This window comes from Bactrocera oleae, chromosome 6, assembly GCF_042242935.1.
Source record: "Bactrocera oleae isolate idBacOlea1 chromosome 6, idBacOlea1, whole genome shotgun sequence".
NCBI lineage: Eukaryota > Metazoa > Arthropoda > Insecta > Diptera > Tephritidae > Bactrocera > Bactrocera oleae.
In genome coordinates this window covers 6160000-6177538 of record NC_091540.1, presented here as the reverse complement: position 1 = coordinate 6177538, position 17539 = coordinate 6160000, and the positions used below count along the sequence as shown (strand labels likewise).

General features: G+C 31.6%; 1 protein-coding gene across 3 annotated transcripts in view; it reads left to right on the top strand.

Annotated features, from left to right (window-relative positions):
- The window catches only part of rdgC (retinal degeneration C), a 119087-nt gene that overhangs the window by 49255 nt on the left and 52293 nt on the right, over positions 1 to 17539 (top strand). For all 3 annotated transcript variants that reach the window (XM_036358084.2, XM_036358082.2, XM_036358085.2), the window contains exon 2: positions 871 to 1715. In XM_036358084.2, coding sequence (XP_036213977.2) covers positions 1391 to 1715 — 325 coding nt within the window. In that variant the 5' untranslated portion in view covers positions 871 to 1390. The remainder of the gene's footprint in view (positions 1 to 870; positions 1716 to 17539) is intronic.

The window sequence follows — 17539 nt, the reverse complement described above, 5'->3', positions numbered from 1 at the left end:
CGCCAATTTCTTAAATAAAAAAGTAATTAAAAATTTATTTTGTATAAATATGTGCATAATACTGCCTACATATTAATAGATAATGACATATTGATCATCTACATGAGTGACTAAAATTGTGGTGTGTAAAAATATGTGTGTGTATTATGCACGTATACATCTGTATATCTATGTAGCTACATAATTGAACACAAAATTTTAATTGTGTTGTTGTTTAAAGCATTTTAATATCTACTTTTATACAAACCTATTACGTGAATATGTATAAACTTATATAAACAACAACAAAGTACATCAAAATGCGCTTTTTTTAACGCAAATGTCATTTACATATATATAGTGTTAGCTTTTTCGCGTCTGTAGTATTGACCACTTTGACATGTGGCAAAAGGCTATTAAAACATAAGCCGACATTAATTGGAAAAATGGTATTTGTTTGCTACGTGCAGTTTACAAAAACGGCAAGCAGATAAATGTCTGTACATATGTATATTATTATAAATTAATAGATAGCAATGAAATATATTTTATGTAATAGTTAAACAAATTAAATTTAGTGAACGGTGGTGCTTTTATATAAAAATTAAGAATTTTTTATAATTTTTCAAAATTAAAAAAAAATTAAAAAAAAACATTTTTGAGTATAATTTTTCTTAATTTATGTCTTGTGTATTTATATATATTATATACCATAATATTTTAATATATTAAAAATTTAAAATTTTTTTTATTTTTAAATAAAAAATTTTTTGATGTTATAATTTAAACGCAAAATAAAAAAATAAAAGAATTTAAAAAATATCTATTGCACATTACTAATACCGTAGCAGTATATTTTAATAATTTTTTTTACAAAATTTAACCACACAGTTGTAAGAAAGCTGTCAAAAATATAAGCAAAATAAAGCCAGTATGCAACCGAAAAAATATAAAAATTAATTAAAGAATGTCAGTGTGAACAGCTCACGCGCCAATTGTGCACGAAGTAAAAAGCAATGGCCGGTCAACGGCATACGGGTGGCAATGCGCTATAGCGGCCCACAACAGCACCCACCTGTTTATACATGCGGTCGTCAAAGCTTCACACCTCCAAATGTCACTCAAAGCGCTTAAGAATGACATAGCTGCGTGGCACTTGTTCGCTGAGAAACCAAAAAAGTTGTAAAGAAACTAGCATTACAAGAAAATTACACAACAAAAATAATTTAAAGAACAGTACGGTGTATAAATGAATGCACACATACACCGAAACATATGCAGAAGTTCTTTGAAAAGTAGAGAAAATACAAATATTCCCCCTTATAATAGAACATAAAGTAAATAAACAAAAAACAACATATATCGCACTCACCGCTCGCACACACACCGCCACCCACACTAGCCTAAAACAATGCTGCGTAGCTGTGTGTGTTTGGGTCGTGGCGCGAAACGGCGCAGCTCCTCGCTAGAGGACACATCGTCATGTCGCTCGTCCGAAATTGAACGAGTCGCCAAACGTATGGAGACCATGACCGTTTATACGAAAACTACGACGTCGTCAAAAACGACAACCACAACAACAAATAAGCTGCAACAGCAACAGCAACTGTTGCAACAAAGCAACGATGGTGGACGCAGCACCACTTCCAGTCTATTGCAGTTCTTCCAATCGAAAACGTGGTACCGGCATTGGCGCAAAACGGAACGTTCGATGAGCATGTCAAAGACCGAACGCAGTGAGTCATTGTTTTCTACTTTTTACATTTTTGAATTACAAACAAATATTTTACAAAAAATGCAGTGAAATGAGTGAATGGGTTGGGTTGCCAACAAATGACTGTTTGAGTGCATATATGCGGGGTTTCTATACGAATTTGTAGTAATATAGTGGTTAGAAAAAGGTAAACAGTGCGTTAATGCTACCAAGCAAGCGGTTTGCCTAAGTGAAGTGTTTGGTTTTTCGATTTATTTGTTAATTTTTACAAGAGTAAAACATTTACTTAATGCTTGTTAGTATGGTATAACATTTTTGTTGCCGAGAAAAAATTTACGTACAAGCAAAGTGTGAAAACTGACACTTATTGAACATAAATTATTAATAAAAAGTAATCAAAGTTGTAATTCTCACGCACAGCCAAAAGTTGGCTAAAAATAAAAAAAAAAAACCAAAAATATTTTTAGGCGGAAGTAGAAAACACTATATTTTTATAACAGTAATTCGTAATTCTTTTATTACTTTCTGTAACGCAAGTTTTTGCTATTTTTAGCTAAACCTTAAATAGAAAATTTGACAGATTTATATATCTACAAGTATACAATTCAAGTACAAATTATAAATACACTCTCATAAATATTTTTGGAAACTTATGACGAAAGTAAGAAACCAAAAAAATATATAAAAAATGTTAAATTATAAAAGCGTGATATACGTTACTACGTAGTACGTATAAATGTATGTTGTTCTGAATAATGCAGCGTCTACGTCATCTTGACTAATGAGTCATGCATGACAGCTGTGTATGCAGGTTGCGTATACGTCATGGCATGCCAGCTAATGTAGGGTGGTACTACTCAGCAGAGTTTTTGCCAAAATTTTTAAGATGTATGGAAAAATTTTTTAAATTATTATTTTCTTTACTGATAACAATTTATATTTTTTTTTGGATTATTAAAAGTATTTTTTTTGATTAAAAAATATATTATATATATATTCGATACTTGTATAAATGAAAAAAATTTTTATACGCGATATATAACATTTTTCAGCAAATTAAATTATCATTTCAGCTGGAAAATAAATATTTATTTTATTAAATAAAAATTAAATATTTTTAGAAAAACTAAAATTTTGAAGCCACAAATTTTAAAAGAAATAAATTTACTGCTTTAGAACTAATAGTAATTCATACTATTTGTCTAAAAACACTGCAAAAACCGAAAGCATAAACTCTAAATTTGCATAGTTTTAGATTGAGTAAATTAAGGTCGGTTGCTTTTATTGTCCAAAAGCGCAACGAAAATCCAAAACAAAAATTCCAAATCTTTTTAGTTTTAGATTAAGTAATTTAAGGTTAATTAAATAGACTTGAAGATTTGGAAATGGCTGAATGTTGGCCAGAGTAAGATTTTTATACTTTTCTGATAAATTTTTGGGGATTTTAAGGCAATAAGTGCTTAAACTTGCTTAAAATGATAAAGGTATTTAAAGCTAGGGCATTTGCTTAGACAATCATCACTGACGTTGTCGTGCTTTCAAATGCATAGATTTTTAGAAACGTTATCAGAGAGAATGTTTTTATGTGTAAGTTTCTATAAAGACTAATTTATAAGCGGAATTTCTCCAAACTTTTCCAGCTAGTATGAAAAATATCAAAGTTTTCATTAAATTCATTTTGAATTGCCTACTAGCGTATGGTTAAGCTTTCTTCCGAGTACAGTAAAATTATTGATTAGTACCAATATGACCTTTTGAGGTTAAGTTCCTTATCACCAAAATGTTTTTTGCACTCAGGCATATACTTGTGTAAAAAATATATTTTCAGACAACTTGAAATGACATATTGAAAATCTAAATAAATTCTCAAACCTTTAGCAGACTTTTTACCCCGATTTTCTCAGATTTTATTTGGATTACTAATTTCTTTTTAAAAAATTTCTATTGAAACTTAAAAGTCAAACTTATGCTATAGAAAAGTTGGAATATTAAAATTAATATTTGTATAACAAGGAAATAATACCTGATTCACCAGTTTTTACTATCAAAGCTGTGAAATAATTCTATAAAAATTCCTGGGTCATATCCTACGCTATAAATCAGTATTATTATACTTTTATGCATACACGCGTACATATGTTGTATATAATTGACATATATGAGAGTATGATATTCTATAAAACATTCACAAATTAGAGAATTTTGCATTTTAAAGCAGTAAAATTACAGAATCTCTCTACTAAATTTTAATTTTTATTTGTTTTGAATAAATATTTATTAATTTTTTTTAACTGGGTTGGAACTCTATGTTGACTTTTGACAAATATTTTACTGCTATTTAAATTTGGGGAATACAATATGATGAATTATTACAATATAGCAATTTTCTTAGAAATAATATCGAAACAATTTTCCTCCCCATTTAATTTCACATGTTACTCATACGTCACGTAGCTCTAACAGATAACCTCGCTGGCTTATTCATTTACTCCACCCAAGCTAATAATAGTCTAACACTAAATTGTGGTAATCTATATTAATGAATATAATTGGGAATTCCAACAGTTTTATCAATTGTTTGCCTTAAAAGCTATTAGAAGACAGACAGACATATTATAATCACCTTTCCGCAGCAACTACACATCTTATTGCAGTAATTACTCACATATGAATGTAAGTATTTTAATAAATGTACTAAATTGACATAGTATCTGTCAGTAGTTCGCTGTTATGTGTCAATTTGTCAGAAAACTTTCGTAATATATAGACAGCACGAAAGCACGACTGATTCATACGACCGGCATACATATGTGTGCAAAGGCATACAACTGATATAATGACTGTCAGCCACACATATGTTACATAAGCACTTATCTGTGAGTAATTCAAGCATAATAGAAATGTGACAAACTTGTTTCATACCTGTCACATATATAAATGTGCACATGTGTGTGCTTGACCAACATAAATTGCTTGAGGCGACAGACAGTGGGCGACAAGTGGTTGGGATTACAAGCTATTAATAAGCTTTGTTTCTGTTTGCTAGAGATATATTTCCTTATAATTTTTTTAGCTTTCGAATCTATGGTTAGCTCACATACTCGTATGCTCATGCATCCAGACATTGTGGCTTTTGAAAAGTTTGCAGACAGCAGCGTATAAAATGCTTTAAAAGTTATTTAATTGCAGAAAACTGAAGGCACGTAACAGTTGTCAATTAAATTGTTTTTGTTTTTCTGTTTCTGTGTGGAATTAGACGCATTGGAGTTTTCATGTTATTAGTGTGTCACGTGATTTGAAAAGTTTTTTAACTGAAGCCAGTGAACATTTTTAATGGAGATAAATATTTTAAAAAAATATTAAAAACACAAAATTGCACTGAAGCTGTATTACAGGTGTCATGGCGCTAAAGGGTTCAAAAAGTTATTTATCATGATTTTGTTTGATCAGTTTATATGACAGCTATATACTATAGTGTTCCGAATTGAAAACATTATTCAGAGATTGTAAAGCTATCTTAGCTAATATTCCATGCCAAATGTCGTAAAGATATATCGTATAATAAAAAAGTTTTTCTTATATATATATACATATATATGTTATAGTGCTCCGTTATCAGCGGTTCTGACAAATAAATAGCTCCTTGAGGTAAGAAAGGTTCGATACTTTAAAAAAATGAGGGACGAGCTGGCGTATATACACACAGGTGGACATAGCTGAATTGACACATCTCTTCACGATGTTCATTTATTCTATTGAATCAAACTATTACGCTAGAGTCTTAATTCATCTATGAAAAACAATAGTAGAGAATTATTGTCTAGAAATGCTATATAAAAAACATATGGAATTATTATAACTTTACGCCCTGGTTTTAGTAAGAAATTAAAATCTGCCGCACACTAAAATATTTTTCAACGACCGCTTCCGAAGGTTTTAGACGCAAGCTTTCACCACTTCCGCTAAGTTCAAGCACACACACACTCTCATACACATGAACGCACATAAACAGAAATTTTAACGCAGATGTTGAAATTTTTTTTCTACATTTCCACTTGTCAAGATAAATGGTTGTGACTTGCAGTATGTGTGCCAATTGTAGCATGTGTCATGCCGCACGAATGTTTATGAGTATATTTATATTTTCGATGTCAATCGATGCGTTAAACGAGCAAAGACATTTATGCAAGTCATTGAATGCATGATTTTTCGCAAATTTTCACATTTATCGCTTTTACCTGACTTCCTTTTCGAGTTTGTTTTACTCAACAATTTTGCGATATTTAATGGAAATATGAGTTTACATTAGCAGCAATTTTTATGCAATGCGAACAGTGTGCTGCTGTTTGAGTTGGGAAATTGCTAAGCAAATGAGGAAATTGAATTGTGTGTAAGGAAGCAATGAAATAATGATGGAATAGGAAAGCATTAAATATATCGAATAAACGCTGAATAGCGCTGTAAATGAGGGAGCGAAGAATAAATACGTGGACTGATGTTGTAAAGTTACATGGGTTAAAAATGTTAAAGGATTATATTTTTGTTGGAATCGTAAAACACAGATATGTGAGTTCAATGTGTTGGTATTGAACAAGTCAGATTCATTAGCAACAAGAGAAATGTTTAATTTGGCTACACCGAAACTATAATACCTTTCACGGTTGTTAAAAGGTATTGCATAAAAGGGTATAAAAAGCTCTTTATTCAGATATTTATCGGTCATATTTCAAAACAGCTATAAGCTTAAGCGATCCGATCTAAACAATATGTTCGAAAATTGTAGCAATACTTGGCATAAGAAATTATGCCAAATTTTACGTAGATACCTTTAGAAATAAAAAAAGTTTTCTTTACAAGGACTTGTGTTTGAGCAATCAGTTGTATGACAGCTATATGTTTAATTTGTACGATCTCAACAATTTCTTCGGAGATTGTAGCGAGTTTTCAATACAAGCACTTGATTGCTATCGTTGGCAGCTATATGTTACAGTGGTCCGATATCGGCGGTTCTGACAAATGTGCAGCTTGGTGAGAAAAGGACGTGTGCATAATTTTAGGCCGATATGTAAAAAAATTGAGAAAAAACTCGCTTTTATAGAGACGGACAAACAGATGTACAGATTTAGAGATGGACCCTTTGGGTATTACAAACATGGTGACAAACTTACTTATACTTATACTTATACTTATACTTATACTTATACTTATACTTATACTTATACTTATACTTATACTTATACCTATACTTATACTTATACTTATACTTATACTTATACTTATACTTATACTTATACTTATACTTATACTTATACTTATACTTATACTTATACTTATACTTATACTTATACTTATACTTATACTTATACTTATATTTATATTTATACTTATACTTATACTTATACTTATACTATGCATATACATAAAATTATGCTTAGGCTTATACTTATACTTAGACTCAAATTTAAACATAGACCAAAACTTAAACCTAAACTTACACTTAAATTTAAGTTTCAGCCCAAATTCGAAATAGAAAATAAGTATGCATATTTGTAATGCCAAATTCTTAAACTATAATATAAAAATCTTCCAGCATTACTGTCGACCTCTTTGTTCTCTCCTCAAAATAGCAACAGCCGCAGTAGCGAAGCACACAATAACTCCTTTTACCGCATTTTAACATTTTCTTCGAAGTTCTTAGCTTTCATTTTATTTGCGCATTTTCTTATTATTTATTTATTTTATTGTTTGCTTTGCTGCTAAGTTCTCTTTTTGTAGCTCCGTCGCACAAAGATAATGGCTAAAATTGAAACATTTTCTTTCAGCAATTTGTTTGTGGCACGTTCTTGGAAATGCAAAGCAGCTATTTGCTAAAGAAATAATACAAAAAACAAATGCTAAACATAATACAAATAAAATTCTCAGTGACAGAAAAATTATACATTTTTTTAAGAGTTTTTATACAACTTTTCTCGAAACAAAACCTTTTTTGAATTTGGAGTAAACTTTAAGCCAACCGAATTTATTGATTCTTCTACAACTTTTAGCAGGCTAATTCTAAAATTATCCTAATAATATACTTGTATTACCCTATATTAAGAAATATGCATGGCAGGTGTAGTCAGTGCGTATGAGTAACATTAGAAAATAGTGAATGCTTGATTAATTATGTTTGAAATGGAAACCAGTTTGGAATGAACTATAGGTATGTATAAAAAAAAATTAGTATGAAGAAAAATGTAATATATTTTCATATATGCATCCTCAAAAATCTCTAAGTGCAATTATTTGCAATACAATTAAATTATTAAACGTGCATGTCTATACAATGTAGAGACAAAGAGATAGGTTTTATGGCACCTAAGCTGAATTTGAAAAATGACAACTCAAAAGCATAACAATTAATTAAATTTTAGTTATAACTGGTACAAAAATGATATCAGTACAATGGCACTACTACAACTGCATACAAGTATCAATATTATTTTTGTACAAACATGCATTCGTAATTTACGGCATGCCAAAAATCTCAGCAAGTGCTTTAATTAAGCCATAAATGCTACAGAATATAATAGGAACTTAAATAAGAGGCACTTAATGAGCTTACAGTGCACTACAGTTCCAACTGTCCTTGCTGCGTACACATAAGTGAGTGGGAGCGGTATAAATTTTCGTGCAAGCACATGCTTAGACATGTCTATGGCATATATATGCTTATGAGTTCCTTTGTTTTTCATGCAGCCAGCCGCATATATAAGTAGATACGTACGCATGTATGTATGTTTGTGCTGTGAGTTTTATGCACATGTATAATGCCAGAAGCGCAATAAATTTCACACACGTTTATTTTAACAAGTTCATTTAAATAAATATATACTTGTATATAATATTTGTAATGTGTACACATGTATGCAAGTATATAACATTGCTTTTTTTGCAAACTCACTTATCACTTCATAAGCAATTTATTTGTCTGCTGATGTGCTTTAGAGCACAATAAATTTATTGTTATTGAAATTTATTTACTCTCAAATCTACGTAAATGTGTATATATGTATGTATGTTGGTATCCAATATAAATTAAGTACTTACCTATATAGCATATGTACATATTACGTGTACTACTACTACTTCATATACAGTACATCCCCAGGGCGTATGAGTAATATACTCCTACTCACTTAAAATGCATGAAACGCTGTTACGCACACATCATCCTTGTCACATGGATTTGCACTTACTTTTATATACATATGTGTGTATAGTAAGTATATATATTAAGCGTGTTTGCTGGAATTTAGTTGCAGGTGTGTGCATATTTGCTTACACTTGTATATGCGCTTAGAATTTGAGCCACTCGAATTTAAAGATTTCGCGCCACATTTCTGATCGGATTATCGTGATATAATATTCTTTAGTGTTCGCACCGCTGAGCTGTGTATTGAGCAGTTAGATATTTTTAAGATATAAAAAATTTTAAGGTTTGCGCCATTATCTTGATTTGGATCAGTTAGTTTGTATGACAGCTATATGCTATAGTGGTCCGATCCAAACAATTTATTCGGAGATTATAGTGTTGCGCTGCATAATAATCTATGCCAGAAGATATTTTGCCAAATAAAAAATTCTTCCCTACTAGGATTTGATTTTGAGCGATCAGTTTGTATGGCAGCTTTATAGGTATATGTTATATAGGTACGAAGCAGCTTCATATTTCTCGACAACCGAGGGATATTCGCGTATAGAGACAAACAGACGGCCATGGTTAAATCGACTCAGCTGATTACGCTGATCAGTTATACATATATATATATATAAAAGACATATTTATATAGGATATAATTACACATTATGTATGTATATTACGTAGCGGAACATAGTTTAATTTACTAAGAGATACATAATCCCTGCTGTTACTCAGCCTCGTTGGGAGGCTCTATTCTTCAACTTGTAGACAGGGTGAAGGATTTGAACCTTATCCTGAATAGGAAGTTCTCATGAAACCCAAACAACGAGGAGAGATCATATGTCAAGAGGTGGGGCCTCTCACCAAAAGTGCTGCTCTGACACTATGAAACCGTAGTTAGGCCAATAATATTTAATGCGATCGCTATCTGGTGCAGAGCGCTTGAAAAAAAATCGAGTTAAATTGTTTTTATTGCTTAAAAATTCAAGCACTCCTTCCTCTGCTCGACCACCCCCAGACCAACCGCAAATTATATTTCCTTTCATTTTTTATATTTTATCTTTCTTTTTCAATCGGTTTCACTTGAATAGGAATTTATTTGCTTTCAAAAATTATCTACTCTAGTCTATATATGTATGTAAAACACAAAAACAAAAAAGGAAACATAAAATTACTCTTTAAGTCGGTTGTACATATGCTTTGTTAACTGTATATTGAAGAGCATCAGCAATTATTTGCTATAAATTAATACCTACAATTAATACAATAGATTACATAAAGCTTACAAACATTGTGCTCTGACTGGCACACATATTACGCACAAAAAGCAACGAAGTCCAAAAAACGAGAAAAGCGATATCGATAAATGGTTTTAATAAGTCGACAGCCAAATTGGCTAAATGGAATACAAAATAAAAACTGCAGAGTACAAAAAAAACCAATTTAATAAAAATTATATAATAAATACAGAAAATTGTACATTAATGACATTGTTAGCAGTCATAATGATAAGAGGTTTAAGTGTCAGCAGCAGAGCGGCTTTCAATTGAGCGGGTTGCACGCATTAAACATAAATTGACCAAATCTGGGAGTATGCATGTGGAAATGTACGTGTATGTGTGTGTGAATGAAATGTGGAATAATGGGTTGGATGACTTGAAACTTAATCTGAATGGGAAAAATTTGTAAACTGTGCCTATAGCATAATACAGGCAGATACGTATATGCATTAATACCCGTTACATCGCTACAAAACAAAGCATGATAACGGGCAGCTCCCGGCAATTTGTTTAGCGCAGCAGTGTCAGGCGCAGACACAGTTATATGTATGCACAAGTTGTTCTGCTATTTCTACGGCCATTATCATTCACTCATACCTTGCTCCGCTATTCCCACGCTGGTTAAGCACAAGTCCGATGTAAATTTCTCAATTCATTGAATTGTAAACTCATCAGCGCTGTCAGTTGCATAATGCAAATGCGCACAACTCATTCAGCTATTATTTATTCATTAATTTACTATTTTGAAAAGTAACCTCACTTTAACGCACAGTTGAGTATATTATATAATACATGGTATAGAAAAACTGGATTGCCATTGTCATTATAATTCCGCTATATTTGCTACAGTTGTTTCAAGTTTTTTGTTGGGTTTATAGAAATTGGCAGATTTTCTGGTAGTGACATAACAGAAATAGTTCGTTGCTTGTAATGCGGAATAAAGAGTTTAGAGCATTGTTGAGTGAATGATAAAAATAAATATCCATAAATAAAGGCTATGAATAAAGAGAGATGCATATATTGAAGATATATAAAAGATCAAGTTTGAATGTGTACTCTTCACAGCCTTTGAGATATCGAGCTTAAATTTTGCACACCTTCTTTTTTCCCCAAAAAGTTGCGCATTTCTCGGAAACGCCAATATCAGACCACTATAACGTAGAGCTGCCATACAAGCTGACCGGTCGAAATCAAGTATTTGTATGAAAAATTTTTTTATTTAACAAAATATCTTTACGAAATTTGGCACATATTATTGCTCAAGGAAACGCTACAAATTTCGAAGATATTACTCAGATCGGACTACTATTTACAAGTAGCTGCTACACAAACTGATAGATCAAAAACAAGTCTTTCATGAAAAACCTGTTTATTTGAAGAATATATCTTTACGAAATTTGGCACACATTATTGTCCTATGCAACGCTATAATCTCCGAAGATATTTTGCAAATCGAACCACTATAGAATATAGCTATAAATTGATGGATCAAAATCAATATAAAAATCTTCTTATACCCTTTATGCTCTAAGAAATGCAACTGTGAAAGATATTATAGTTTCGGAGCACCTACAGTTAAATTTTTTTCGTGTTTGTTAGTGACTAGAAGCACCCGTTGCATGCAATGAAAATTATATTTTTATCCTGAGATGAAGTCAGTATTCTCTTTACTTCAATAGCACTGATCTTGTTCTTGCCAACCTGCCTTGGCTGATTGACACAATCGATACAAATAGAAACCTTCAGACTCTCACTGTGCTTTTGTGGTTTCTAAAGGAAGATTAGCGAAATCTATTTTGAAATGATGCATACTTATACCATTGGGTCTAAATATTTGGTTTTCATTTTCGGTCAAGTTTTTATGACTAAGAATTCTAACTGAAATGCAGCGATGGACTCAGCACATTATTCGTTAAATACTTTTTATTTAGTTTTAATTACATTCAATTCAATTTTTGGTATAAAAACAAGAGGTACATGCCTAGAGACCTACGGAGGCAAAAGTTCCAACTTTGAACTACACTTCGCAGTATGCATAGGTATTTTGATGCTAGTGTGTTAGTAGCTCGAATTTTGAGAGCTTTTCATAGAGTGTCTTTTAGAAGCATTTTATTCATATGTATATTCTCCTGCTATGACAATATTTATAACTGGTTAGAAGAGTAGTTCGATAAGCACTTTCATCTGGTCTTATTACAGTGTCTCTTGAAGCTAAAGTTTACATATTCATAACATCTCATCATAGTCTCTTACAGTTCTAGTATAGTTAATCTTTTGAAGCTAAAACTTTTCATAGTCAGAAGCGATAGTGAACTTTTAGTCTAATGGCTCAACCCCTATGCAAGATAAAGGGTTTTTTAAATAGCCACGAGTGCTCATTTTCAATGTAACACACTCAATTTATTTCAGCCTTATTATATAGTATTCATTGCTATCTTGTTGATAGCCACACGTAATTTCAACATAAAATCTTGACTTTATTAACAAAAACACAAAATTAGAATGTGTAACAAAATCTCAAGCATGTGGCATGATGACACATGAAATCAAAGAAGAATATGCTACCTGCGCACCATACCTTAATAACATATTCATAATATCTACTCATTACAGTATTGTCTATGAAATTTCTTACTTTTACGATGAGCCATAATACGTGGTAATGTGGCTATAATATGTCTGTATGTCGAATATATGTATTTTTTTATGCACAAGCATTGAATTTCCAACTCCACTAACAGTTATGCTCAAACGCCAATCATTACCCACATTTATTGGCCATCCTCAAAGCTTTGAGTGGTTGCTTGTATACTTTAAATTGTTCAAGTTCTGCTGAGCAATAAGAGCTGCACAAGAATTTATAGCAATTTTATAGGCAAATTTTGAGGTTTACCTGAAATGAGCGCACATTAAGAGAAGACTGTGTGTGAGCGTTAAATGTGGACGGAAGCTCGGCTGGAACTTCGTGTTGAATAAAATTTTTTTTATATGAAAATATATAAAGCGAGGGAGAAAAGTTAAAAAAAAAAATTTTTTAAGCAAAGCTGCTTTTTAAACGTTTTTTATATTTTGTTTCTTATTATTATATTTTATTATATATTTTTGTTATATTTTATATATATTTAATTTTTAACAAATTTATTTTTTCATTTATTTACCCAAAAAAAAAAAAGTTTCTAATGCTTTCACGTATTTTATTTGATTAACTATCGTTTTTTTACCAAAAAAGTAAATTGATTTATTATTCGCATTGCCCACAGCTACATTCGGCCTACTTGCCATAATCCTTATAAATTTGAAGTCTTACGGCAGCTAATCCCAAAGAAATAATAAACAATAAATATTTATGCCGTGACAGCAGTTTAGAATTCGCCGAATTCAATAAAGCAACCCTTTTTTGCTTAAGGGAGCCTGTGTTAGCTTGTTGGATCACTATTGGGTCCCAAATTCTGCGGCATACTTACAACTACACACATATATTTATTATTTACTTTAATTTTCAATTCAAATGTTTTACTACATATACAAATTTAAGGGTAAAAATAAATATACACACAGATATATTTATGTCTGTCTAGTCCACAATTCAATTGCCTGGCAGCTGTGATTGTTGTTAAAGCCAGCAAAAGCTTATACAATCTTTCAATAGAATATATTAAGGGGTGTGTATGTTACCTTTGTTTACCTGTCAATGCCAGTATTTCGCTTACTAGCCTCTGTTATGATTTCAGCGTTTGCATTTTGTGTTTAACAACATTTGGGTGGATGGCGGACGAAACAGAAAATGTTACTCACACGCCTTGGCTTCCAAATTTAGTTGGTAGGAAAACCTTAGTAACTACTTGGGGACTTGATTTTTAATTTATAAATATTACAAGTATATATACTCACAACACCAAAAATATAACTCAAACTACAATTAATATATTTTATGAAGTTTGCTTATAGAAAAATATAATAGCATGATAAAGAATTGTCGGGTAAAGCACATATGGCAGAAAATCCTCTGTGCAAATTTCTGGCTTTAAAACACTTAAAATAATGTTTGCGTAATATTTGAAAATAATGCTTTAGCATTACAAGTTCCATATATTACAATTAATTATTATTACTTTACTATCTTATTAAGAATAACTCCACGATATATATAAAAATCAGAAAATATATTGAACGGCTTGAGACTTATTTTTGGGACGCCTATATACCCTCATTTACCCTTCTGGCTTCACATTTCGTCGCTTGTTCATCTTTATATCGATGAGATACATAAAATATATTCTTCCAATTCAATCTTCTTAACATTTTCACATGTAAATTCTCTGCAATTTTCCTTTCGCCTTTAACTTATTTATTAATTTAAATTAATTTTCTTTTTATTGCATCATCAAAATTTATATGCTTCTTGCTTCTGCAGCGTTGCAGTTAACAGCTACTTTATTTTTCTGCATTAATTGCACATTAAATCAAATAAGGTCATATAACCGAACATATGGGGTGACATAATGTCAGTAATTTGTGTGGTGATCTGCAAGCTTTTTAGATATCCATAGATATACCTATATATATATACAAATAAAGAAAACAAAAACCTTGCTCCGTAAGTGTCTCAGTGGGACTGGAAAACGACTTCAAAGAATTTAAAAAAGATAGCGAAGACTTGACTTCAAAGCCAAGGAGCTCAGAAGAATTTCAGTGAAATCAATTCTGTGATGGATTTTTGAATTTTTATTTTTTTAACGAAGTGAAAGAATATTATTTTTTAGTCTAAGAAAATTTTTTTTAAGATTTATCACGGCTTTTAGATTGAAAAACATTTTTTAAAGTTAGATAACTGAAATATATGAGAACTAAAATTTCAATAACAGCACTACTCACTAAATTTAGTTCATATTGAAACACGAGTAGAAGGATTTACCTAATGTAAACTTTACACAGTTTTCTTAGCATCCCAACTCGTTCCTACTAAAGTCAAGGCCAGCGAGCACACACTTTAATATATCGCATATGTCACTTTTATTGTGCAATATATGTTTTGCTTTTTCAAATGCTTTATTCTGGTGATTGCATTTGTTTCTCTTCTTCTCTTCCGCTACTGGCGGACAATCCGTTTTATGTATTGTATGTGCGTACTCTTCGGTTGTCATATATTCTTCTTAACATTTTTTTATGCACTTTTTCACTAGAACATTGCACTAAAATGCATCAATCGCCGTTGGAAAAACATGATGTGTCCGAGCGAAAAAGTCGTAAACTTTTACAACTACAAGCAAATCGCACAGAATACTGCGGGAAGGAAGTTTGAAGAATGCATGCATAAAAACGAAAAATTGGATGCAAAAAATATTTGATTGCATTTGTGTGTATATGTGTATTAGGGTATCCGTTATTGCCGAATTTGATTCAAACGCCCGCTGATCATTAAGTTTTTGCTTTAAAAATAAGGATCCAACGTAAATCTGTTCTTTATTTGCACTGTATTCAGATAGTACACCATGTTGTATGAGTAACACAGAATGTGTAAACTACTTGCATGAATGCTCAAATTTGACTGCGTATAACTTTTAAAGGAATGATTTTATTAAAAAAATCATTAAGACTTTTTTGTAAAGCAAAAAATGTTGTGTTTATTTTGTGTTTGAATAGAATTTGAATAGAATACCCCTCACAAATACAAAAGATTCCTTACAAGCACTTGATCCCGATTGTTCTGATTGTTTATGGCAGCTATATGCTATAGTGATCCGTTCTGAACAATTTCTTCGAATATTGAAATTTTGCCCTTGGCAATAACTCCTGCCAAATTTCGTGAAAATAACTCGTCAAATGAAAACGTTTTGTTTGCAAGCACTTGATTCCGATCGTGCCTTCAGAGGACGTTTGCAAATAAAACAATCGACCGGAAATAACGGTCACCCTAATGTGTATGCGCATGGTTTTTAGAAGGGTTGCGCTGAGTGCGTTTGACTTACAACGAAATTTTGCATACTATTTCAATTCTTTTGATTTCAATTCGCACTTCGTTGAACAGCGTAAGTGTAGAGGTGGAGAGCGGGTGTTATATTTTTAATAAATCAAAAAACTAAAATATAGTATGCTAAAAAGGGGCATAAAAATATAAGCAACGAAGTTGCAAGCTAAGTGTTTTTTCATGAACGCAGAAAAATAGCGAAATGTTGATGAGTTGGTGCAAGTACATGTTCATTTACAGCTGTAAATGTTATGTGTGTGTTGATTTACTGACTTTATCACCATAATAAATGAACTGCATGAAATATAAGCAACAACAGAAGAAATGCTAAAATTTAATGTGTTGTTGTTGTGAATGGCATACACAAACACAACACGGCACGATTTTGCTGCCCAAAAGCAACGAAGTCCTGTAGGCATCTATATTATGTGTTTGTATGTAACTTTGTATATTTTACTACTTTCGTCTTCACTCCTACGTATCACCATAAAATACTTTGCTGCTAGCTAACTCAAAGTTCACTTCATTGTTTAATCATAACAAACAGTCGGTAGTTTTGGTAGTTGTATCTCCATTGAAGATGTTGCAATAAATTTAGCGAGGATTTCTGCTTGTGTTTTTGAGTTACTAGTATATATACACTTTTTGGTGACCGTTAAGATGAGGTTGATGTAAAGCTTTATCTAAACTTCCTTAAATAAAGTTCGAATATGACATATTCGGAGGTAAACATTCCTTAGTAAGATCATCACTAAGATATTTAAGGCATAGGAATTTTTTTGATTCCTGGTTCAAAAATGTACGAATGGCTTTACTTCGCTAACCGGCACAGGATCTCAGCACATTTAAATTCAAAAGTTATACTTTTTCCGCTGATTCTGAATCTCTCAAACGAAAGAATACTCCTTTCTTTTATCGATATCTTTTTTTTTCGACGACCAGTAATAATCCTGCCTGTCTTTTTAAAGTTAATACCTACTCATCTAACTCCTCTCTACTTTTTCTTATGCTTCCACTCTCTTGAGATGATGATATTCAAGTCTATTGTTCTTGGTGTCCATAATGGCTTGCGGTCTCACACTTACTAAACAAGTTCGGAATAACTTCTCCAACAGCAACAACTATTGTTCTTGCTCTGATCGTCGAAGCATATGAACTCTATACTACATGAATATCTGCCATTTCGAAAATCATTTTCTGTTAATTCATTCCAGCACGATCTTATCAGTTTGGTGGGTTGGTTGAAAAGAGAGGCGCAGGAGAGTCAGACTGCAGCCGGTCGTATTTAGGCAATCATTAGGCCCATTGTGCGCCTGATTAAAAATTTTATTTGATTTTTTAATGTCACAAAGCGGTTGTTAAAATTTTCAGTTCTGTAGTCATGTAGAGCTTAATAATAATATAACTTCAATGTC